The 25190-nt window shown below is 31.5% G+C and overlaps 3 protein-coding genes across 5 annotated transcripts; 1 reads left to right on the top strand and 2 right to left on the bottom strand.

Annotated features, from left to right (window-relative positions):
- Positions 1–3987: 3987 nt before the first annotated feature.
- Positions 3988–13102, bottom strand: LOC126727352 (peroxidase P7-like). 3 transcript variants are annotated; one of them, XM_050432975.1, is made up of 3 exons: positions 12743–13068; positions 4841–5035; positions 3988–4743 (listed from the first exon to the last, which is right to left on the bottom strand). In XM_050432975.1, exons 1-3 carry the CDS (start codon positions 12959–12961, stop codon positions 4183–4185), a joined length of 975 nt encoding a protein of 324 aa, XP_050288932.1. In that variant the 5' UTR covers positions 12962–13068; the 3' UTR covers positions 3988–4182. The 3 variants fall into 3 exon arrangements, with proteins under 3 accessions (XP_050288932.1, XP_050288917.1, XP_050288925.1); XM_050432960.1 differs by lacking the exon at positions 12743–13068 and adding an exon at positions 5639–6023; XM_050432968.1 differs by lacking the exons at positions 3988–4743; positions 4841–5035 and adding exons at positions 11090–11861; positions 11959–12153 and having other exon boundaries at positions 12743–13102.
- An 897-nt stretch (positions 13103–13999) lies between these two features.
- LOC126692696 (peroxidase-like) lies at positions 14000–20079 on the bottom strand. Its single transcript, XM_050388424.1, has 2 exons — positions 20013–20079; positions 14000–14544 (listed from the first exon to the last, which is right to left on the bottom strand). The coding sequence occupies exons 1-2, from the start codon at positions 20077–20079 to the stop codon at positions 14000–14002; spliced, it is 612 nt and encodes a 203-aa protein (XP_050244381.1).
- A 3487-nt stretch (positions 20080–23566) lies between these two features.
- On the top strand, positions 23567–24377 carry LOC126692613 (zinc finger BED domain-containing protein RICESLEEPER 3-like). Its single transcript, XM_050388320.1, has 3 exons — positions 23567–23928; positions 24035–24150; positions 24271–24377. Exons 1-3 carry the CDS (start codon positions 23567–23569, stop codon positions 24375–24377), a joined length of 585 nt encoding a protein of 194 aa, XP_050244277.1.
- Positions 24378–25190: the final 813 nt, after the last annotated feature.

Genomic DNA, 25190 nt, shown 5'->3' with positions numbered 1-25190 from the left:
CAAATTAGATGTAACGATATTTCTATTATCATACCGACCGCTCAAATCTCGGGAAGATATATATATATATATATATATATATATATATATATATATATATATATATATATATCTATCTATCAAGTTACACTAAATATAAATTTTTTTTGAATTGATATTTTGAAAATTGCATAATTAGATTACATGTTTCTATGTTCTTCACATGCATGTTAAATTTTGTATCGATAAGATATTATTTACCGTTTGATCTATGAATTGTCGTTAATTCATTGTTTTAAAATATAAAAAATTTAAATTTAAACATTTAATAGATGATATACTATTTAATTACATTATGTTATATATTCTTCATACTCGCAAAATTTCAAGACAATAAAAAATCAATAACTATATCATTAATCAAATGTTTAAAATTCACATTTTTTTATGGTTTAAAATTATGTTTCAAGGATGAGTTTATGGATTAAATAGTAAGTAAAATTCGATTGACATGAAATTTGGTATGCATTTTAAGAACATGTAATTTGACAGTGGATTTTCTAATCATTAGATGATATAACATTCAATAAAATTACACTAAATATTACTTGAACCCATCTCATTCAAATGACTAGTTTTGTTTGACAAAGCAATAACATAAATAAACAAATATACCTGCACGACTGCACCTAGAGTTTCTATCCATCCCCGAGATTAATATTGAAAGTTATTTTTTTCAACTTTCAATTTCAATCATTCATTACTTTTGTATCAGGTGCAATACTTTAAGTATTCCATCCTTATCTCCATCCAATTTCTATAACGGGTTTTTTCTACCAACCCAACTTCACAAAATGATAAAAAAAAAAGTGTTTACTTTTCCAAGTAGCTTTTATATTATATTATTAGTTTGACGCATTCTAAAAGAACTTGCCGGATCATAGACCCAAATTAAATCTCACATTTTCTGCTATGTCAAAGTGTGTGCAGTGTATACAGCCTTTCAAATATAGCAAAGGTTTGATTTCACCACCTCTATCTATCCAACTAGTCCTAATTTAATTTAAAAAACCCAACCTGAAAAAATAATCACAAACTTCATCGAAAAGGCAGGTCACAGCTAATATTAAGGGAGAAACGTGTTTCATACATGTTACACACGTGTGGATCCACGTATTGTCCAAAATAAACTATCTTTGTGACTCTTTTTTTTTTTTTTTTTTGAGTCGGCATGTAGATCCACGCAATGTGTATAATAAACACTGCAGAGCTATGGGACAAACAAAAGTCATTAAATCGGTGGAAAGGTCAACTCAAAACATGCATGTACCACACACATCCCAGAACTTGCAAAACGAATTCCGGCAGTGCAGAGCTAATATTAAGGGAACCTTGGACGTTTCATCTGCCTTCACACTGGGGCAGGACTAGGATTTTTTGTTTCGGAGATTAAATTTTGATATTAATATATTAGTTTCAAGTCAAAATAAATTATCGTACACGCGTAAACATACGTGCACAAATATAAACATTAATATTTTAACTTTTGATATTAGAGTAGATCATAATTTATAAATATTGTATATAAAATTAACAACTTTAAAATATATATATATATATTTGCAAGATAATTTTTAAGAAAACTTATCATCTTTTAAATTCCAATGAGTATATAAAAGTTGTTTAGTTTGATATTAAACATGTACAAAAAACGAATTAGAGAAGAAAAAAAAAAACTACATTATCTCTATAACTACTAGACCAATTGACAAATTCTATTAGTTTTTAAGAGCATTATTGGACTAACTCAAACATTTGGGGAGCCAACTTCTATTTTTGTAGCTAAATATTTAAAGTGTCAATACTTACACATAATACAAAATAAATTTATAAAATTCTCCTCCCCCCCCGGGCGGTGGGCGTCTTCTCAAACGGAGAGTTTAATACCAAAGAAAAGGGAAGCACGTTGTGAAGGTAGAGGTACCAAACATGATTATATCTAACGTGTAGTGCGAAAAGATAAGCTATTTTATGTTCATCTTATAGTACTCATTCATTCTTCAATTATATCTAGAATTTGTTTTCTGAACTTTTTTGGATTGTTTATGGCACGATAGGCAGCACAAACTCAGATGTCGCGGAAGAAATTAATCCAGGTTCCAATATTGTTTGCTTACAAATTAATTCAGGAGACTTGCGTATGGATAAGCTTTTTAAACCTACTTATAGGTTATTTATTTAAGTATTATTTTTTTTAAATTAAGAATAATTGTAATTTTATCCACTTGCAACAATTAACAAATTTTAATATTAAAAAAAAAAAAAAAAAAAAAAAAAAAAAAAAAAAAAACTAATACAAGCCCACATGTACAGGAGCTGAACCTGCTGATCTTTAACTTAGTTGGGACTAATTAATCCTTTCCCTTTTCTTTAAACTACTATTTTCCCAAAGGATCTTGTATAATGCTGGTTTCAAGAATATGGTAGGTGGCAAATAACTTCTAGTACTTCTACATGTCAAAGAGACTATAAGAAAGAAGATGAATGGATTAACGTTGTTGAGGGTGATTTAGGGACTCTAAATTTTACTACATATGTAATATCTTATAAAATGATGTGAAAGTTTTTAACAAAATATATATAAAAAAATTATTATGTTGTTTTTTTCAGGAATTTATTATGTTACTGATATAATGTCAATCACATTTATTTTTATCTTGGTTTATAAATTATTTGTAATAATTTATTTCTTGATAAATGGATAATTGGGTAGGGGGATTTGAATGTTGAATGCCTTAATTAGGAGAAAATCTTGTATGCCCCGATCTCATGAAACTGACACAGGAGATACTATCACCTTAATTAGAGACATCAAGAATTCGAAATATCATTGAGCTACAAGGCTCTTAGTTTTATAATAAAATTAATATATAACCCCGTGCATATGCACAATTACATGTACATTTAAAAACAATCATAATTACACACACACACACATATATATGAGATTTAGAATCTAATTGGATCTAGATTTTTTTATTTTTGCATCTAATAATTTACTTGCCACAAAAATTTTTAAAAAAAGGAGATACATGGCACAAAATTGAACTTCAATTAAAATTCAATTTAGAATCTAATTAAATTTAGACTCTTTGATTTTTATACCTAATAATTCACTTAACACACAAATTTAAAAATTAGAAGAAACACGTAGCGCAAAATTATACTCCAATTTAAAATTTAATTGGATTTTTACATTAAGATAATCATTTTTACATTAAGATATATTAGCTTGTAACTCCATGCATATTATTGATACTCATTTATATATATATATATATATATATATATTAACTCTTTAAAAATTCTTGTAAGAATATTATTAAGTAGAAAATGTAAATTGTCCATTTAATTTTTTTTTTAATGCTCATTAATTCTAAACTCTTTGGTTTTGTACGCAATAATTCACTTGGATAAATATTTATGATATGGTCTCACATTTTACTCAAAAATTAAGAAGTAAAACTCTCTCTAAAAATAAATAATTTAGGACAGATGACGCAAAATTGGATTTCAATTATAGAATCTAATTGAATTTTCTTTAAATTTTTTCTATATATATATATAGATTAACAATAGTTTCAAACTGAATTTACTGAAATAGCACCAATCAAATTTATTATGTTTTGTGAATAGACCATGATAGCATAGGCCCAAAGTATAACCTATGTCTATGGTATAAAGACTTTTTTTTGAGAAAAATCGATCAAAGACTTAAATAGTTACATCTTCAATAGTCAGTTCTAAAAAGTTCTATGTTTTGTAACTACTGTGATATTATAACAGCACAATTAGATTTTATACAAAACTATGATTCCCGAAAGTTATGGTATTCTTATGATTATGATTTTGTATAAAACTTTCGGTATTCTCATGATTTTATATAAACCTAAAGTTGACCAAAAGGTCTGCAAACTGTATGCTAATTTTAACTTTGTAAGCATCAACTTAGAAATAAATAGTCATTATTTTTCAATTACATAACAAAAATAGTACACACTTGATATGCCATTAACATTGATAGTTAAAAAAAAAAAAAAAAAAAACCAGCAAATGATTGTTAAAATCTGGTGGGCAAATTTTATAGTTGCCACTTTATTCAAAGAGGATTGAATATGCTGGAATAAAGTTCATTCTTCTGTTTTAGTTGGCTCTTCTGCAGTTCAACCTGATCTCTCCTAAATTGCCAGTGAGAGGTTTCATATTACCCATCTTGATCATGGAAACACCAAAGTCTTTAGCAAAGCCGCGAGGGTGGTTACTGTAGTACTGCACTAGCTTATCACTGTCACTACCGTTATTCTTGAAGAGCTCCTGATCAGAATGAAGGAGGCCCTTATTTTTCAGCAAAGCCTTGTAGTACACTGTATCAAATTTCGTTGTAGTTGCATCCAGTGGCTCTGTGTTGTTATCTCCTCCATTTACAGGGCACCCTTGTTGCATGGAGGCTGCAAAGCTTTTGACAATGTTGGTATCATTGTAAATCCTAGCACGGAAAGTGGTGCACCTAGCAAGTCCTATGCTGTGGCCCCCTGAGAGGACAACAAGGTCTTTCAAGTCTAGCCCATGAGCTTGAAAGTTAGAGATAAGCTGAGAGAAGCTGAAAAATGGGGGTGGAAGATTGGTATTTGCGTCGTTCCTGCTTGCATTTCTTGCGTCTCTTCTGCCTAATAATACTTTGTAGCGAAAGGAACGACCTCCCAACTAAAACACAAGTTACAAGAATAAGATATATTATGACCTTGTATTAGGAAATTTGTTATATTTACATGGAATAGAAGATTTTTATATCAACACTCACAATTTCAACAGAATCACGAGCTGCCAAAGCTAAGATATCTGCACATGAAACCAAACTGGCATTGCAATGTTTGTCAACTGCTGCTTTGATTTCATCGACAACATCAAAACCCCTAAGTGAATTCAAATTTGGAAGCGCTGTCTTCTCACCAGTGAAGTTTGCCGTGTCATCTAGCAGATTTGATCCATCACAACCCTGTCATTGCAAACACGTCTTGAGCATTCAAGAATAGGGTTTAATTACTTAAAAATTAATTACTAGTAACTTAGACTTTGTAGTTGGTAAGTTAATCCTACATCCCTTTTCATTATCCAAGCCCCATTTGTTTTTTGTTAACCTTTCTGTATATTATATACCATAAGGCTCAAAGTCATCTTGGATCAATGTAATTTTCTCCAGTGTGCTTTTGAAACAACATGATGCCAAATTTTCAATTATTTCTTGCACCAAATTGGAGTTATTTATATGGAATTATATATTTAAAATATGGTATCGGGAACATCAACTTCATTGTTCCTGAATAGTAATTGACTAGTTTCATTGACCTGCAAACAATGGAAATAAGCCTGAAAATAATGTAATGCTTTACTCACCTACTCGAATGTTATTTCTTGTCTAAGACATGACCAAGTAATTAGTACTACAAGCACTGACCAGATGCCACTGCTAGTTGAGGTACGGTTGAGTTTTTAGAAAGAAGTTTATGCCCAAGCAAATGCCTAGTGCAAAAAAGAAGCTAAACATATCTAATGGAACAATAAGAAGCAAATCTTAAGGAAAAACACACATCACACTTACGTTAACAAAGCAATCATGGAAGTGAAGGCGAAGTAGTGATGCTCCCATGCGTGGTTCGCGAATAATAGCCCGCTTGACAACGGATCTTATGACAGGCAATGCCCGAGGGCATACTTTCTGGTAAAAATCAGCACTTAATTGTGCAGATGTACTTGTAGGGATCAGAATGGCAGCAAAAGCAAATATAACACACACTAGAAGAGATTGAAGAGCAGCCATGGGTAATAATACTATTAGCCCAGGTACTTCTTCCAAATTGGTGTGCAATTAAGGCTATGAAGTATGTGTTTATATAGATGGAATGTCACACCATTAGTCTACTGGTTTCCTTCATTTTCATAATATTTTTTAGTTCCTATATGATGATTCTTTAACTAAAGAATGCTAGCTAGCAGGAACAATGAGCATGAATTCTGTATCATGTTTTCGTGGAGACCTTGGGGATGGGATAATAACTATTTTAGTACCATTGACTAAAAACAAAGTCTGTCCTTTTTAAAATTTTTTGTTTTTATGTTTTAAACGTTGCGATCCTAGTAGCTAGATAATACGGGATATGATCAGATAAATAAATTATATAATGTTATACTGTGCCGGTTGAATGCCTTACTGAGACCTCAATTCTTTAAAAAAAAAAAAAAAAAAAAAAAAAAAAAGGTGGTGGGATTCACATCCACATAAGTGACCAAAAAACAATTATAGAAATACAATTATACATGTTTTATAAGAATTTTTTTTTTAAAAAAAAAACTGCTTAAAATTATGCCTTCCACCCTTGATGTAGAACAGACAACACATGTCTTCCTGGAGTAGTAAGAGGACAGGAAGTCACATCACAAGATCAAAAGGGTACTAGTAGAGGTCACCGGAGTGACAGTGTCAGAATTGCATAAAATTTGACAGGTTGAAGGGAAACGACGTTCTGATCTAGCTTCATAAGTTATGAATGCCACCAAAATTTAGGTAAATTCCTTCATTAAGGCCACGAAAATAGTGTTTTTGTTATTTTTAGTAATATTTATTTTTTCTTAGTAACTTTTAGTTTAAAAGTTATAATAAGGTCCCGTCTGTTTTGGGACAACCCTTAAGGTCAGTATTTATGATTTTGCATTAACTCAATTTTGTCATTTTTTGTAAATTTCGGTATTTTGTTACCTAATCGCGTAATTAGTGTGAATTAGGGTTTTTAGATGTTTTTCCCAATATTTTTATGTTTTGTAGCCATCAGAGGTGATAGGCCAAAAACGAATTGATCCCTTGTGATTAAATTAATTGATTAATTAGTCAAGTTATTAATTAATCAAATTAACATACAAAGGTGTGATAGTACAAACGAATCACCAATAAACTAATTATGTAGCAGAAAATAAATGACACGGTGATTTGTTTACGAATGGGGAAAACCTAACGACAAAAACCCCACCATGTGATTTTTAGGTCACCACTCTCGAAACTCCACTATTATCACAACAAGCGGTTACAAGTAAAGGAATCCCAAGTACCTTACCAACCTACAGTTGAACCCTTACCCCAATACTCAATTGGACTTATTCTGTAATGACAGTTTCCCTTTCTATTGCACGGCTCCCAAGTATATGACTAACAAATTGCGTGGATCCCAGTACGTGACTTCAATCACTAACTAAGAAGGTTGTTGGCTGCAAAATTCTTCAATTCATCCACACGATGAAGATCAAGAAGATACTTGGTTACAAAACCCTACGGTGCATATACACAGCAACTTCTTCAAGAGAAAAAGATGAACTAAGGGCAAGAACTTCGTCTCTGGTCACAATTTGCTTGAACAGAGTTTACTCAATGCTTGTACAACTTGTGAATTGCTTGACGGCCCTTAAAATAATCATTTTATATGTTTAGGGTTAGGAGAAAAGAAGACCTAAACACATAATCACGGATTCCAAGAAATCAAATCAGAATTCTGAATTTCTTAAATCTCAATAGATAAGCCGTTGAGCAGCTGTCGAGAAGGTGTCGAGCCACGGGCTGAACAACTTCCTTACGCCTTGATAGATGCATCTATCGAGACTTAATGAATTTGCATTTTTCAATTTGTTTCTTGGACAAACTTGATAACTTCAACACTTGATCTTGAAACCTTATTTCTTGAAGTATTTAAACACATCCTAGAACTACCCAATTACAAGTAAAGTGCGTTTTGTCAAAGAATTAGTCAATTACATAAAATTATGATATATGTTCTTAACATGTGAACCAAATATGTCCTAACAAGAGACAAATTAGACTATTATCAATAAACACAGACTTTTGTCAAAGTATTTCTTTGGTAAATTCTAGTTTTCTTCTCCTTCTAGATTTAAGGAAACCCCTCATGGATTCGAGATTTACTACCAGCAACTAACAATTTAGTTTTTGTTCCATCAAGAGAGCATCATGTGTGCTTTCTTTAGGCTTCTAAGATATCAACCCCTATTTGATTGGTCTTGCACTTTAGGTGTTAGGACATATGTGAATCATGTTAAGAACATATGTCAATATAGAATTGACTAATCCTTTGACAAAACACACTTTACTTGTAATTGGGTAGATCTAGGATTTAATGCTTCAAGAAATGAGGTTTCAAGTTTAAGTGTTAAAACCATGCAAGTCTGTCCAAGAATCAAGTAAAGAAGTGCTGGATTTTAAAGCTCGATAACTAGTATCTATTGAGGTTTAAAAGACTGATTAAGCCCGATGCTCGACAGCTTCTTGATAGATAGGTATCTGTCGAGGTTTATGAAAATCAATTTTTCAGATCTAATTTCACTCTAATCTGTAAATAGATGTTTGGGCTTTCTTTTCTCACAATCCTAAACATATATAAGGATTATTTTAAGGGCCATCACATGCAGCTGATATACCTCATTGCAAAAAGTTTTTCACAAGTATATTGTGAACCAAAGATATATACCCTAATTCATCTTTCTATTCAAGAAGTTGCTGTGTTTGCTTACAAATTAATTCAGGAGACTTGCGTACGGATAAGCTTTTTAAACCTACTTATAGGTTATTTATTTAAGCACCATTTAAAAAAAAATTAAGAATAATTGTAATTTTATCCACATCCAACAATTAACAAATTTTAATATAAAATAAAACACTAATACAAAGTACAAACCCACATGTACAGGAGCTGAACCTGCTGATCTTTAACTTAGTTGGGACTAATTAATCTTTTACCTTTTCTTTATACTACTAATTTCGCAAAGGATCTTATATAATGTTGGTTTCAAGAATATGGTACGGTAGGCGCGTGGCAAATACATTCTAGTACTTCTACATGTTAAAGAGACTATGAGAAAGAAAATGAATGGATTAACGTTGTTGAGGGTGATTTAGGGACACTAAATTTTACTACATATGCTATATATAAGTCTTATAAAATGATGTGAATTTTTTTAACAAAAAACACAATTAAAGGAAATTATCATTTTTTTGGGGGGGAATTTATTATGTTATTGATATAATGCCAATCACATTTATTTTTATCTTGATTTATAAATTATTTATAATAATTTATTTCTTGATAATTGGGGAGTGGGGATTTGAATGTTTAATGCCTTAATTAGGAGAAAATCTTGTATGCGCTGATCTTATGAGACTGACACAGGAGATATTATTTCCTTAATTAGAGACGTCAAGAATTCAAATATCATTGAGCTATAAGGCTCTTAGTTTTATAATAAAACTAGTGTACAATCCCGTGCATATGCACAAATACATGTATATTTAAAAATAATTACAATTACATATATATATATATATATATATATATATATATTTATATATGATTTAGAATTTAATTGGATTTAGACTCTATAATTTTTGCATCTAATAATTTACTTGCCACCAAAAAAAAAAAAAAAAAAAAGATGGGACATATGGCACAAAGTTGAACTCTAGTTAAAATTTAATTTAGAATCCAATTGAATTTAGACTCTTTGATTTTTGCACCTAATAATTCACTTAACAAACAAATTTTAAAATTAGATGAGACACGTAGCGCAAAATTATACTACAATTTAAAATTTTATTGGATTTTCTCTTAGTTTTGGCTATTAGTATATACTAACTTGTAACCCTATGCATATGCATGGATATACTTAAAAGATAAATATTAAGATGTATAGTATAATTCTTACATATATAATTTAAATATTATTGATAGTCATTCTTATATATATATATATATATATATATATATATATATATATATATATATATTTTAAATCTTTAAAAAGTGTTGTAAGAATATTATTTAAGTAGAAAATGTGAATTGTCCATTTTAAAATTTTTTTATGTTATTAATTCTAGACTCTTTGGTTTTTGTATGCAATACTCATTTAGATGGATTTTTATGATGTGGTCTCACATTTGATTTCAAAATTAAGAAATAAAATTTATCTAAAAATAAATAATTTAGAACAAATGGCACAAAATTGGACTTCAATTCTAGAATTTAATTGGATTTTTTTTTTAGATTTGTATATATATATAGGGCTGCGTTCAAGTTACACCTGGTGTAACTCTAAGTAACGTTACACCACCCAATAATTTGTTATAGAATTTATATTTTGAAAATCTTATCGTTGATTTACATGTTCTATATGTTTTTAACATTCATGCCAATTTTCATGTTGATTAGATGTTATTTACCATTCAATCTATAAACTCATCTTTTATGCATTATTTTAAACTACAAAAACTTGAATTTTAAAAAATGATTGATGATATGACTATTAATCTTTGATTATCTTAAAATTTTGCAAGTATGGAAAAATATACGAAGGTAATGTAATCTAATGGGAAATTTGACAAAATTCGCATTCAATTAAAATAAAAAATTGAGTAGTGTAACATTGCTTAGAGTTACACCAAGTGTAACTTGAACCAAACTCATATATATATATATATATATATATATATATTAATAACAGTTTTAAAGTGAATTTACTTCTTCTTTTTTTGAGTAAACAGTAATATTTACTAGAATATATACGAAAATAGTAATATCAGTGTTTTAAATCGGGTTTACAATACATTACATAACCAGAGTACAACTATAAAAGGGCCTAATATTTATAGTTGTAGACTGGAGTTATAAATAACGGATACTAGACACACACAACAAATTTGGGCTAAACATCCCTATTTTTTTTTTACTGATATATATAGCCCTAATCAAGTTTATTATGTTTTGGGAATAGACCATGATAGCCTCGGCCCAAAGTATAACCAATGTCTATGGTATACAGACTTTTTTTGAGAATCGATCAAAGACTTAAATAGTTACATCTTCAATAGTCAGTTCTAAAAAGTTCTATGTTTTGTAACCAGTGTGATATTATAACCGCACAATTGGGTTTTTTACAAAACTGTGATTCCCGAAAGTTACGGTATTCTTATGCTAATTTTAACTTTGTAAGCATCAACTTAGAAATAAATACTAGTGTCATTATTTTTCAATTACATAACAAAAATAGTACACACTTGAGATGCCATTAACAATGATAGTTCAAAAAAAAAAAAAAAAAAAAAAAAAAACAATAACAAATGATTGTTAAAATCTGGTGAGCAAATTTTACAGTTGCCACTTTATTGAAAGAGGATTTGAATATGCTGGAATAAAGTTCATTCTTCTGTTTTAGTTGACTCTCCTACAGTTCAACCTGATCTCTCCTAAATTGCCAGTGAGAGGTTTCATATTACCCATCTTGATCATGGAAACACCAAAGTCTTTAGCGAAACCACCAGGGTTGTAGCTGTAGTACTGCACTAGCTTATCACTGTCACTACCGTTATTCTTGAAGAGCTCCTGATCAGAATGAAGGAGGCCCATATTTCTCAGCAAAGCCTTGTAGTACACTGTATCAAATTTCGTTGTAGTTGCATCCAGTGGCTCTGTGTTGTTATCTCCTCCATTTACAGGGCACCCTTGTTGCATGGAGGCTGCAAAGCTTTTGTCAATGTTGGTATCATTGTAAATCCTAGCACGGAAAGTGGTGCACCTAGCAAGTCCTATGCTGTGGCCCCCTGAGAGGACAACAAGGTCTTTCAAGTCTAGCCCATGAGCTTGAAAGTTAGAGATAAGCTGAGAGAAGCTGAAAAATGGGGGTGGAAGATTGGTATTTGCGTCGTTCCTGCTTGCATTTCTTGCGTCTCTTCTGCCTAATAATACTTTGTAGCTGAAGGAACTATCTCCCAACTAAAACACAAAGCACAAGAATAAGATATATTAAGACTTTGTATTAGGAAATTTATTATATTTACATGGAATAGAAGATTATTATATCAACACTCACAATTTCAACAGAATCACGAGCTGCCAAAGCTAAGATGTCTGCACATGAAACCACACTGGCATTGCAATGTTTGTCAACTGCTGCCTTGATTTCATCGACAACATCAAAACCCCTAAGTGAATTCAAATTTGGAAGCGCTGTCTTCTCACCAGTGAAGTTTGCTGTGTCATCTATCAGATTTGATCCATCACAACCCTGTCATTGCAAACACGACTCGAGCATTCAAGAATATGGTTTAATTACTAGTAACTAAGACTTTGTAGTTGGTAAGTTAATCCTACATCCCTTTTCCTTATCCAAGCCCCATTTGTTTTTTGTTCACCCTTCAGTATATTATATACCATAAGGCTCAAAGGCATCTTAGATCGATGTAATTTTCTCCAATGTGCTTTTGAAACAACATTAGGACAAATTTTCAGTTATTTCTTGCACCAAATTGGAGTTATTTATATGGAATTATATATTTAAAATATGGTAGCGAGAACATCAACTTCATTGTTCCTTAATAGTAATTGACTAGTTTCATTGACCTGCAAACAATGGAAATAAGCCTGAAAATAATGTAACGCTGTACTCCCCTAGTCGAATGTTATTTCTTGTCTAAGACATGACCAAGTAATTAGTACTACAAGCACTGACCAGATGCCACTGCTAGTTGAGGTATCGTTGGCTTTTTAGGAAGAAGTCTAAGCCCAAGCAAATGCCTAGTGCAAAAAAGAAGGTAAAACATATCTAATGGAACAATAAGAAGCAAATCTTAAGGAAAAAACCACATCACACTTACGTTAACAAAGCAATCATGGAAGTGAAGGCGAAGTAGTGATGCTCCCATGCGTGGTTCGCGATTAATAGCCTTCTCGACGACTGATCTGATGACAGGCAATGCCCCAGGGCATACTTTCTCGTAAAAATCAGCACTTAGTTGTGCAGATGTACTTGTAGGGATCAGAATGGCAGCAAAAGAAAATATAACACACACTCGAAGAGATTGAAGAGCAGCCATGGGTAATAATACTATTAGCCCAGGTACTTCTTCCAAATTGGTGTGCAATTAATGCTATGAAGTATGTGTTTATATAGATGGAATATCACACCATTAGTCTACTGGTTTCCATCATTTTCATAATAATTTTTAGTTGCTATATGATGGTTCTTTAAGTAAAGAATGCTAGCTAGCAGGATCAATGAGCATGCATTTTGTATTTTGTTTTCGTGGAGACCTTGGGGATGGGATAATAACTATTTTAGTACCATTGACTAAAAACAAAGTCTGTCCTTTTTAAAATTTTTTTTTTTTTTTTTTTTTTTTTTTTTTTTTTTTTTTTTAACGTTGTGTTCCTAGCTAGTAATACAGGATATGATCAGATAAATAAATTATATAATGTTATACTGTGCCGGTTGAATGCCTTATTGAGACCTCAATTATTGAACTTATTGTATACACCCTGTCCAAGTTTTTATAAAAAATAAAAAATCACCGTTTTTGAAAAAACAATTAACAAAGCGTGTTCTATCCCCCCCCCCCCCCAAAAAAAAAAAAAAAAAAAAAAAAAAAAAAAAAAAAAAAGAAGAAGAAGAAGACAAAGCGTGGTGGGATTCACATCCACACAAGTGATCAAAAAACAATTGTAGAAATACGATTATACATGTTTTATAAGAATTTTTTTATTAAACAAAAAATAAATAAATAAAAAATCACGTAAGATTATGCCTTCCAGCCCCATTTGATTGGTCTTGCACTTTAGGTGGCATTGGAAATGTAGTAAAAAAAAAAAAAAAAAAAAAAAAAGAATAAAGTTTGGCTTAAAACATGGTTATAGTTATAGTTGTCAAATCGTTAGAGATTTATTAATTGTAATTTATAACAAGGTATTTTCCACCTACCATGATTCAGGGAATTTTCCATATTCTTATAAATTTTGTAACATTAACGTTGCCCAAACGATCTGCAAACTGTATGATAATTTTAATCAACAACTTTTTTGGATAGATAATTACTAGTGTCATTATTGAATGAGGCTTAAAAACCTTTAACGCAAATTCATTGTTGCTTTTCAGGGTAGGAACTGTTCTGCCAGTTGACTTTCCTGCAATTCAGCCTGACCTTACCGAAATTGCCAGTGAGAGGTTTAATATTACCCATCTTAATCATGGAAACACCAAAGTCTTTAACAAAACCACCAGGGTTGTAGCTGTAGTACCACACTAGCTTATCACTGTCACATTCGTTATTCTTGAAGAGCTCCTGATCAGAATGAAGGAGACCCTTATTTTCCAGCAAAGCCTTGTAGTACACTGTATCGAGTTCCGCTGGAGTTGCATCAAGTGGCTCTGTGTTGTTATCTCCTCCACTTACAGGGCACCATTGTTGCATGTAGGTTGCAAAGCTTTTGTCAATGTTGGTATCAATATAAATCCTAGGACGGAAGGTGACGCACTTTGCAAGTCCAATGCTGTGGGCCCCTGAGAGGACAACAAGGTCTTTCAAGTCTAGCCCATGAGATTGAAAGTTAGAGATAAGCTCAGGGAAGTCGGCAAAAGGCTTTGGAAGAGAGTCATTTGAATCTTTCAATGATGGAAATAAACCTGTTATGAGTTTATATCCTCATGAGTTAGATGTTAGGTTAGGCTTTTGGCATATGTGAACTGGGTCTACTTTTCTAAATAATAATATTTTATTATTTTAATTTTTGAATCATTTAGTATGTGCACAACAATTATTATTGAAACAAAGTGTCTATTCAGTAATGTATAATTTTTCATAGTCCCTCATTCATAAACACAATGCAAATGATGATGTATATATAGAGAGAGTAGAAGAAAAGTTACTGTATCGGGAGATTCACTCCATACTATTTTTTCAACACTTGCAACTAATGTAAATGTAATGCTTAACTCACCAACTCTAATGTTATTTATTTTTTGTCTAAGACAAGACCAAGTAATTAGTACTACAAGCATTATTTGGATGCCACTGCTACTTGAGGCATGGTTGGATTTTTAGAAAGAAGTTTCAGTCCAAGCAAAAGCCTAGTGCAAAATAGAAGCTAAACGCATCTGATGGAACAATAAGAAGCAAATCTTAAGGAAAACCCACATCACACTTACTTTAACAAATTGGAATTATACATGTCTATAATCTTTAATGTAAATAAAATTGAAGACGTTGGATTGTTTGGTTGATCTAATATTGTGACATAAACTTTTGAAATTCCACAAATTTACTCGGCATTATTTTAATATATATTTTTAATTAAATTTGAATTTAAAATTGTATATATTATATGTGGGGTCCAATAATTTATGGGTCCGGCCCACACGCTTATAGGAAGCCCACCGGTCTTAAATTGAAGGAGGCCAGGGCCCAAGCTCGAAACTAGGAAACATAGAAATAGCCCGAAGACATAGCCGAGGACGGTTTCGTCCTCGGCAGGCCCAAAATCTCAGGGATAGGAATGAAACACGAGTACGCTAGAAAGATCAGAAAATATCCTAGGGAAGTTGTCTTTAATACCCTTCCCTGACATGACACTGCCCCTAACAGAGCCGGGATCTTAGGCTTTATAGATCATCTCCAGCAATTTTTGGACTAGACTGATGGGACAGATATCTGTCCAGGAGAGATCGACCCTACACGTGGACGAAGGACAACGAACGTAGGCTAGTATAAAAGAGAATGTTATGTGACCAAAGAGGGAGACTTCCATGGAGCTTCTGGAAAAAGACTTGATGAAAGAGAATGTCTGGAGAATACACGTCGGACACCACCTAAAAACCCTCCGACGGGCAACCGGGGACAACATCATCGCTCCTCGGACATGATCCGAGGAGCCAGATCCTCCTAGACACAAGATTGAAGGGCCTGAATATCCAGCCCAAAGCTTTATCTCAGGTTGGTTCACCTAAAGTCCGGCCCGAAATGTCCCCCTGTGATCCAACGCTGGCCTTTTAACCCCACTCTCTACAAATATTATTGTAAGGGACTTTCCGTGTGCGAGCCCAACATCGTCGCTGGGCCGTTGAAGATTTTGTGTCCTTACATTATATATTATTAGAATCTTGACACATTATATTTTCTTTAAATGGTAGAATATGTAGTTTTATATATATACAAGCATAATTATCAGATATGCCCAATACTAAAATATATAGTCTCATGAGTAATTATTCAATATTCCAAGAGCATAATAAATACATGTTTTTCCCTCTCACATAATAATAAATTTATGATGAGATCCACTGTATTAATGTGAGAGGGGAGCACTTATTTACTATTCCTCCAAAGCACTGGATAATTATACATAATTTCATATATAAACATAATCATTTATAATTACAAGAGTTACTGACTAGTGTGTGTGTATATATATATATATATATATTTTTTTTTTTTTTTTTTAAGAACTAACAACTTTAATGGTCTGTTTGGAAGTTTTGAGAGTGAGGAAAGTAGAATGGAGTAAAGGGGAGGAGAGTAATAGAGAGGAGAGTAGAGGGGAATGATTATTCTCTACCTTATTTGGATGTTTTTAAAATTAGTAAGAGGGAAATGAGTAATTAGCTCTTCCTCTTGTTTGGATGTTTTAAAAATTAGGAAGGAGAGGAGAGGAAATAATTTAAATAGACAAATTTACCCCTATTTAAAAATAGACTTGCAATATTGGTCTATGATTAATTTATCAATTTTGTAAAGTCTTGAACTTGATTATCATTCGTCCAAATCTTAGAATATGTTAGTGAATTTTTTCATTCATTTTCTTGGCAACCAAACACACAATACACCCAAAACAAATCGAACAATCAATTCCTAAATTTATCAAATCTGCAACCACAAATCAGATAAGGTTTTAAACGAAAGCCTCTACAATGCATTGACATAAAATTCTCACTTAATCCAATACTTCCACAAATCAAAACCCCCAAATTATTTTTCAAAATGTCCATTATCAACGCCATGAAATCATTCTCTTGAAATAGAAATAAAAAATGAAATTTAACTCAGAATTATGGACATGATTCTGTCAAAAAAAAAAAAAAAAAGAATTATGGACAAGAGAAAGAGAAACAAAAACACTGGGTCTATGTGAGCAAATCAAGAGAGTTGGTTTAGATCCGGCCAAGGAGAGAGAGAGAGTGTGGGTCTGTGCGTGTGATCTGGGTTTAGCAAAAAAAAAAGAAAAAAAGAAAAAAACAGAAAGAGTCGCAGCAATCCGGCTACGATCCACGCCTTGCATCGCAGCGATTCGAATTGTTCTTGAACTTCGATGCCGACCCGGTCAAGGACTCAACTAGAGACTCGCCCTTGCCCTCGATCTTCGCCAGCTAGTCTTTTGTCACCGACGACGTAGACGACGTGTTCTCTACACAAACAGAAAGGAGACTCCGTCTCCGCCGCCGCCGATCTATAGCGGAGGATTTTCTGATTTCTCGCCAGAGTAGAACGGAAAGGACTTTGATGGAGGTTTTGGCGGATCGAACGACCTGATCTTGCCTCTACCGTCGGAGATGCAATCTAAGGAGGGCTTTGCCCTGAGAGAGTGGCATCGGTGAGTCCGCCATCTCAGTATTCAGATACTTCTAACTTCGTCTCTGTAATTCAGATTAGAATTTTTTTTTTTTTTTTCATTCACCTTAAATTTTCTCAAGAAACAAACAAAGATTATTTATATAATTAGTTTATAATTTTGTTAATTTAGAAAGGGTAAATTAGAAAATTCATTTGGTCAATAATTTATCTACTCTACTTTCTTTCCAAATTTCTCTAATTTTGGGGAATTAAAAATGTTCCAAATTTCTCTAATTTTGGGGAATTAAAAATGAGAGATTAGAGGTAGATGAAACCCCTCTACCTCCTTCTTTAAAAAACTTTCAAACAAGATAATTGAATTACTCTCTTCACCTTTTCTCTACTCCCCTCCTTTTTTTTTTTTTTTTCTTATTATTATTTTTTACTTCCAAACAAGCCATAATAGTACTTTCATTGACCTGCAAATGATGGAAATAATGTAAATGCAATGCTTTACTCACCAACTCTAATGTTATTAATTAATTTCTTGTCTAAGACAAGACCAGGTTATTAGTACTACAAGCACTAACTAGATGCCACTGCTAGTTGAGGTATGGTTGGGTTTTTAGAAAGAAGTTTCAAATCTCAAGTAAATGCCAAGTGCAAAATAGAAGCTAAACATATCTAATGGAAAAGAAGTGTTATGTTCACAATATTTATATAATATTTTCACAACAAATTATAGGTAGTAAGTTGTTATTGGTTCTAATTTAAATTCATAATTTAAATTACTTTTTTACCCACTCATCACAAGCTCTAACAACCTACCACTTAGGATTTATTTTGAAAATATTGTGGATATAGCATTTATCTTAATAGAACTACAAGAAGTAAATCTTAAGAAAACCCTCATATATCACACTTACGTTAACAAATTGGAATTATTTATATGGAGTTATATATATATATATATATATATATATATATATATATATAGTCAATAATCTAAACAAAAATAAAAAAAACAATTGACCGATAATTTACCTCATAATATTGTGATATAAACTTTTGAGGTCTCACAATTTTAAACATCATCATTTTAATATATATATATATATATATATATATATATATATATATATATATATAACTATATTATATATTATTAGAATATTATCATATTATATTTTCTTTAAATGGCATAAAAATAAGTTTATAGATCAAACAATAAATAGCATCCGATTTGAATTGATATGCATGTTAAAAACATAATGAAAATGCAATTTAAGAGCTAGATTTTCAAAATAGACAAAACTTAGCTACTAAATTGGTTGTAGCCTAAAACTATAACTTTACTCAAAATCTTTTTATTAGAGGTAAATTTTGATAAATTTACCATTTGATTACTTCTTCTTCTTTTATCCTCCATGCTAGCAAAATTTATAAAAAAATTAAAGATTAATCGCTATGTCATCAATAAATTAATTAAATTACAAGTTTTTGTAGTTTAAGATCAATAGCTAAGTTTATAGATCATATAGTAAATAATATATGATTGACACAAAATTTGACATGTGAATTAAGAGTATAAAAAACATGCAATTCAAAAGTTAGATTTTCAAAATATATAATAATGTTTATTTTATTGAATAAGGTTGTAGCCTTAGAGTACAACCAATTTTGTAGTTAAATTTTGTCATTTCAAAATTCGCATTGAGTAGAAAGATATAAGAGGAGCTTGAAGGGTTTATTTTCAAACTAGTTTGGAGAGAAACTTTGTCCGTGGTATGGTGGAATATGTAATTTGATATGTGAAAACAATTATAAGAAACTAGTCTAATCTAAATGTATATGTGTTTGAAGGTCCTTCTTGGAGGCTTGAACCCCAATCCTTACCTTCCATACCTCATACCCCATACCCCACACCCCACAAACACTTATACTTGATGAATGATTACCATACGGTACGCGATGGTAATAAATGTCTATTGCTAGAATATATAGTTTCATAAGTAACTATTCAATGTTTGGGGAGTACAATAAATACATGCTCGGTCCCTCACATAATTGTTAGTTTTACATTTGTTAGTATTACAAATTTGTAACTTTGAATAATATTGAACAAATGTCAGACAGGCTATTAGACGTGAACCACACATTTACTGTTCCCCCGAAGCACTGAATTACCATAATTATCGAATCCAAAAATAGATGCCTTTAGTTTCATATATATAAAAAATCATAATAAATACCTATAATTTATATTAAACAATAAGTCTATAATGCTTCTCAAAAAAAAAAAAAAAAAAAAAAAAACAATAAGTCTATAATATATATTAAACTTTTCCGTACAATAGGAGATGCATCTTCAGGACAACCCATATGACACTTGCGTTAACAAAGCAATCATGGAAGTGCAAGAGTAGTAGTGAAGCTCCCATCCGGGGTTCAGGTCTAATAGCCTGTTTGACAACTGATTTGATGATATGCAATGCCCCTAGGCATACATTCTGGTAAAAATCAGCACTTAATAATTGTTCAGATGTACTTGTAGGGATCAGAATGGCAGCAAAAGCAAATATGAAACACACTACAAATGATTGAAGAGCAGCCATGGGTGTTACTATAAGTTAGTTCAGGTACTACTTCTTACAAATTGGTGTGCAACTAAGGCTAAGAAGTTTGTTTTTATATAGATGGAATATGAGAATATCACACCATTAGTTTACTGCTTGTTTCGACCATATTCGTAATAGTTTTTAGCTGGTACGTATGATGATTCTTTAAGTAGAGAATGATGAATGGAGGAATGGGTAGCGGTTCGCAATGGCTCGCCGGGATATATATTGTTTATATCATTGACTAAAAACAAAGTCTTTGAAGTTGCACATTCCTTTGTTTAAAAAGAAGAAAAGAAAAGAAAGAAATAGTTGCGTTCCTAATACCGGATATGATCAGATATATTGTTATATTATGCTCAATGTTTGCCTAATTGGGACCTCAATTCCTGATTCCCTGAACTTATTGCACATTTCTTTTTTTTTTTTATAAAAAAAAAAAAAAATCACTTTTTTTTTGGAAAAACAAATGACAAAGTGTGGATTTACATCCTTACAAGTGATGAATACAAATCATTTCACTTTCCTTAAAACATAACCAATGTTTAAATTGAAAAAGAAAAATAATAATAATAAAAAATCAAACATATAATCAATAGGATTAGTGAAGTATAAATTAAGTGAAATGCGAGTAGAACAAATGATTTGTATTCATAACATAAGTGACCAAAAACATGATCGTAGGAACGATCGATTCATACTCCATTTGATTTTTTTTTTTTTTTGGGAGTAAAGATACTCCATTTTATTGATCTTGCACATTAGGTGGCATTGGTAAAGAAAAATATATAAATTAAGGAATCTTCTAGCTTCAAATTAACGGCGTTCTCTTAACAAATCAAATTAATGGAGCAATATTTTTCAAAAGCCAAAGTCAAGCAATATTAAAAAGGTTCTCTTAACAAATCAAATTAATGGAGCAGTAAAAACCTCCTCTCTTTGCCCCCCAAAAAAATACTGTTCATAAACCTTATAATGGTTTTAGAATTGAAGTAGTTGGACTGATGACCAAATTCCATATCAAATAGGAAGGAATTACTTGCTCAAATTATTATTATTATTTTTTTTTTTAAAAAGGAGGAATCAGACTTTCTTTTGTTCATTAAAAATGTATTTAGAATTTTATTTTCTTTCTTAGGCTAGGCAGAAATGATTTTAGAAACCTCTCCTACCAATCTCCATGTCTCTAGAATCATTCAAAAATAATTTCAATTATTTCGGTTCCATTCATCATCTTTTAAAACTCAATCTCTTCTCTCTCCAAACATTGACAAAAATTAATTTTCCATAAATAATTCTTCCTAATCAAGTTATGAGCTTCTACAATTCTACATTCTCTTTATTTGATTTTTTTCCCCCTTGGGTGTGGAGATTGTTTGGTGCAAGGTTACAAGCTTTTGTTTGTTTGTTTTCCATGAGTGGCTATTAATATATATATATATATATATATATATATATATATATATATATTTGGCTAAAGAAAAACACATAGGTAAACAAGATAATATTATTGGAGGCTTTGAAAAAAAAAATTTTTCCTTCAAAAGCTAAAGTTATGTTTGGTAAAAGTTTTTGTTTTCTATTTTCAATATTTTTGGGAATATAAAGAAAAAAAATTTTCTTATATTTTTGAAATCAAAAAATGTTTGGTTAATTGAAATTTAAAAAAAAAAAGTTTTTTGAATAAAATAAAAATATAAAATACTAAAATATGTTGTTACTAAGATTTGAACTCTAATGCTAACTCATTAAATGAGACAAATTCATTAAATTAAATGCATATTTTTATTGAGTTTTGAAAATTAGAAACTGAAAACTGTCTTTTGCATATTTTCAGTTTCCTTCACAAATTGAGTTTTGAGAACAGTTTTGGTTTTTTTATCCATTTTGGGTTGCCAAACAAGTTTTTTAGTCTCAAAAATAGAAAATTGTTTTTAAAAACAGAAAATAATGGGAAAAAAATTACCAAACATATCCTAAGGGTTTATGCTCTATTTTAAAATTTAATTTTATTGCTTTGAAAACATTCATGTACAAGCTTTGCTTTGCTCTGTTATAATGGCAAGGATTGCGTTTTTCATATAGTGAGACTAAATTTTGAGGTCCATGCTAGGGATGATAATTTTGCCCTGTCCCACTTCGCGCGGGTTTTCCCCGCCCCACAAAGGTGGTGAGGCGAGGATGGCGCAATATTTTGTCCCCACACCCCAGGGCAGGGTGGGGATGGGGTTAGTATTTTTATCCCCACCCCATACTAATTAGGACTACAATTGTAAATTTAATAAACCCTAAATCACTAATATTTAAAGTGGAACACAAGACATGGGATAAAATATTTTTTATTCTAATACCTACTGTTGCTCTCTGACCCTTCTCCCTTCTCTATACATGTTTTTCAAGTTTCAAATACTGTTATAAGCCAATTAGCTAGACTCCACTCCAACGTTAATTTTTAGGTTCATCTCACTTACTATATTCCCTTTTGTTTTAGTGTTTCTTAAATTAGTGTTTTTCAATTTAAATTTTGGTTTTTTTTTTTTTTTTTCCTATCTAAAATTGGAATTTTTGTTTACAGGTTTTGAAGAAGCACAATTGGAAGGAAAAAAGGTACAAGTCTCTTGGGAAAAAAACACATTGTTTCATTTTTTTCAATCAAATGACTATAATATATTTGTCTCTTGAAAGTTTTTGATATATTCGGCCCCACACTAGGATTTCATTATGTATATTGGGTTATATTTGTATTTTTATATCCAACTTATTTTTTTCTTTACTATGTGATAGAGTCACAGTTTTTAAAAATAACTTGATTGATAATCTTAAAGACTTTATCTTGTTAATGTGGGTAGATACTTATATCTATATCTTTCTATCCACATAATTTTTCCTTGAAATGTATGAAAGCATCACACACAATTTAGTTTACTTGAATTTTTTCTCAAGTGATATACGCTTTTCTTTTACATTAATCTAGCTACATTGTTTGTGTTGGAGACTTCTGGCTTAGGTTTTGGTGTATGTATATTACTTTTTTATGATTGCTAAGTTAATAAACTAACATCATAAACAATTTTTTAGGAATGACTTCAAATGAAAACAATGGTAGCCCCATTCCATTTGTCACACCTATTGGCAACCATCAATCTCCAATGATGGTAGATGAAGATAATACAACCCCCTGTTCAACTCCGTTGGATAGGCCAGAAGATGCCTAAGCCCAACCTAACAATAAGATAACTGAGGAACAAGGGAGGTTTAAATCAGTTGTGTGGAATCATTTTAAGAAAAGGAAAGTTGATGGGAAAGACAAGGTTGAGTGCAACTATTGTACAAGATTGGTTGTAAGGGGGGGGGGGAGGGGGGGGGGGGGGGTTCTAGAAATGGCGCTACACATTTGCATGACCACTTAAAAAAATGTCCTAGGAAAAAGTTTAAGGACATTAGGGATATGAAACAAAAAAAATTGGTGAGGGATCAACATAACATGGACTCAACAACAGGTGTGAATGCTTATCATTTTGATCAAGATGAATCAAGAAAAGAACTCGCTTATATGATCATCTTGCATAAGTATCCCCTTTCTATAGTTGATCACATTGGCTTTAGAAGATATTCAACTTCTCTTCAACCATTATTCAAGATGGTTTGTAGGAACACAATCAAGAAGGAAATTATGAGAATCTATGATCATGAAAGGGAGAAATCAATGCATGAAATAGAAAAGAATCGGAGTAGAATTGCTATTACCACTGATATGTGGACTTCACAACACAAAAGGCGAGGGTTTATGGTTGCAATGGCATACTTCATTGATGATTTCTGGAGATCACAAAGCCAAGTTATGAGGTACATTTTTTAAAGTATATATTCATTTTTTTTATTTAAATTCTTTTCAAATATTGTATGAACTTATTTCACTGTTAGTTATAATAATTTAAATTTCTCATTTTAGGTTTATTTATGTGTCATCTCCACATACAAAGGAAGTACTTTCTGATGTCCTTCTACAAACCTTGTTGGAATGGAACATTGATAGGAAGTTATCTACTATGACAGTGGACAATTGCAGTACCAATGATGTAGTTATAAATATTATACTAGACTAGTTTCAATGTAGTACACTTGTTATGTATGGATCAATGCTGCATATGCGTTGTGCAACACATGTTCTTAATTTGATTGTTCAAGATGGTTTGAATGTTATTGGATCATGCATTGAGAAGGTTTGTGAGAGTGTGGGATTTTGGACTGGATTAACAAAAAGAAGGCAACGGTTTACAGATATGGCTCAATAATTACATGTTGAATGTACCAAAGAACTAGCCCTTGATTGTAAGACTCACTGAAACTCTACCTATCTTATGCTTTCTACTGCAATAGAGTATCAAGATGTCCTTTTTCGATTAAGCCAAAGGGAGTCATCTTATAAGTGCATTCCAAAAGAGGAAAAAAGGGGAAATGACAAGTAGTATATGTGAGAAATTGGCATTGTTTTACAAGGTTATAGAGCTATTCTCAGGTACCTCATATCCTACAGCTAATATTTTTTTTCCTAAGGTGTGTGAAATAAAAATAGCTTTGAATTCTTGGTTCACAAGCCCAAATGATATGATTAGGAGTATGGCATCCAAAATGTTAGAAAAATTTGACTGTTATTGAAATGTGATTCGTGGTGTTATGGTTGTGGCAACCATTTTAGACCCAAGATATAAGATTGAAATGTTGGAATATTTATTTTCCTCTTATTTATGGTGACGAAGCTAAAAATGAAATTCAAAGGGTTAGAAATACTTGTTATGAAATGATTCGTGACTATACTTCTGGAAGAATGGGTAAGGAAGGTACTCATGGCACTTGTGTAGGTGAGGATCCACAAGTTGATGACTCCGTTATGGACTTTGAAAGATATCGTATTAAAAAAAAAGTGGGAATATTAAATTGGAGTTGGAGCATTACCTTAAGCATTGCCATCCCTACTCCACACTTTTGAGATAGAAGCATTCATCATCAATGCAAACCAAATTGCCATAAGGATGGGGGAGAGGAAGATAGGGAATTTTTTTTTTTTTTTTTTTTTTTTTGTTTACAAATGTCGTTACCGATGTAAC

The sequence above is a fragment of the Quercus robur genome, chromosome 1, assembly GCF_932294415.1.
Source record: "Quercus robur chromosome 1, dhQueRobu3.1, whole genome shotgun sequence".
Taxonomy (NCBI): Eukaryota; Viridiplantae; Streptophyta; class Magnoliopsida; order Fagales; family Fagaceae; genus Quercus; species Quercus robur.
Note: the sequence above shows the minus strand (reverse complement) of the source record. Positions and strands in the feature narration are given on the sequence as shown.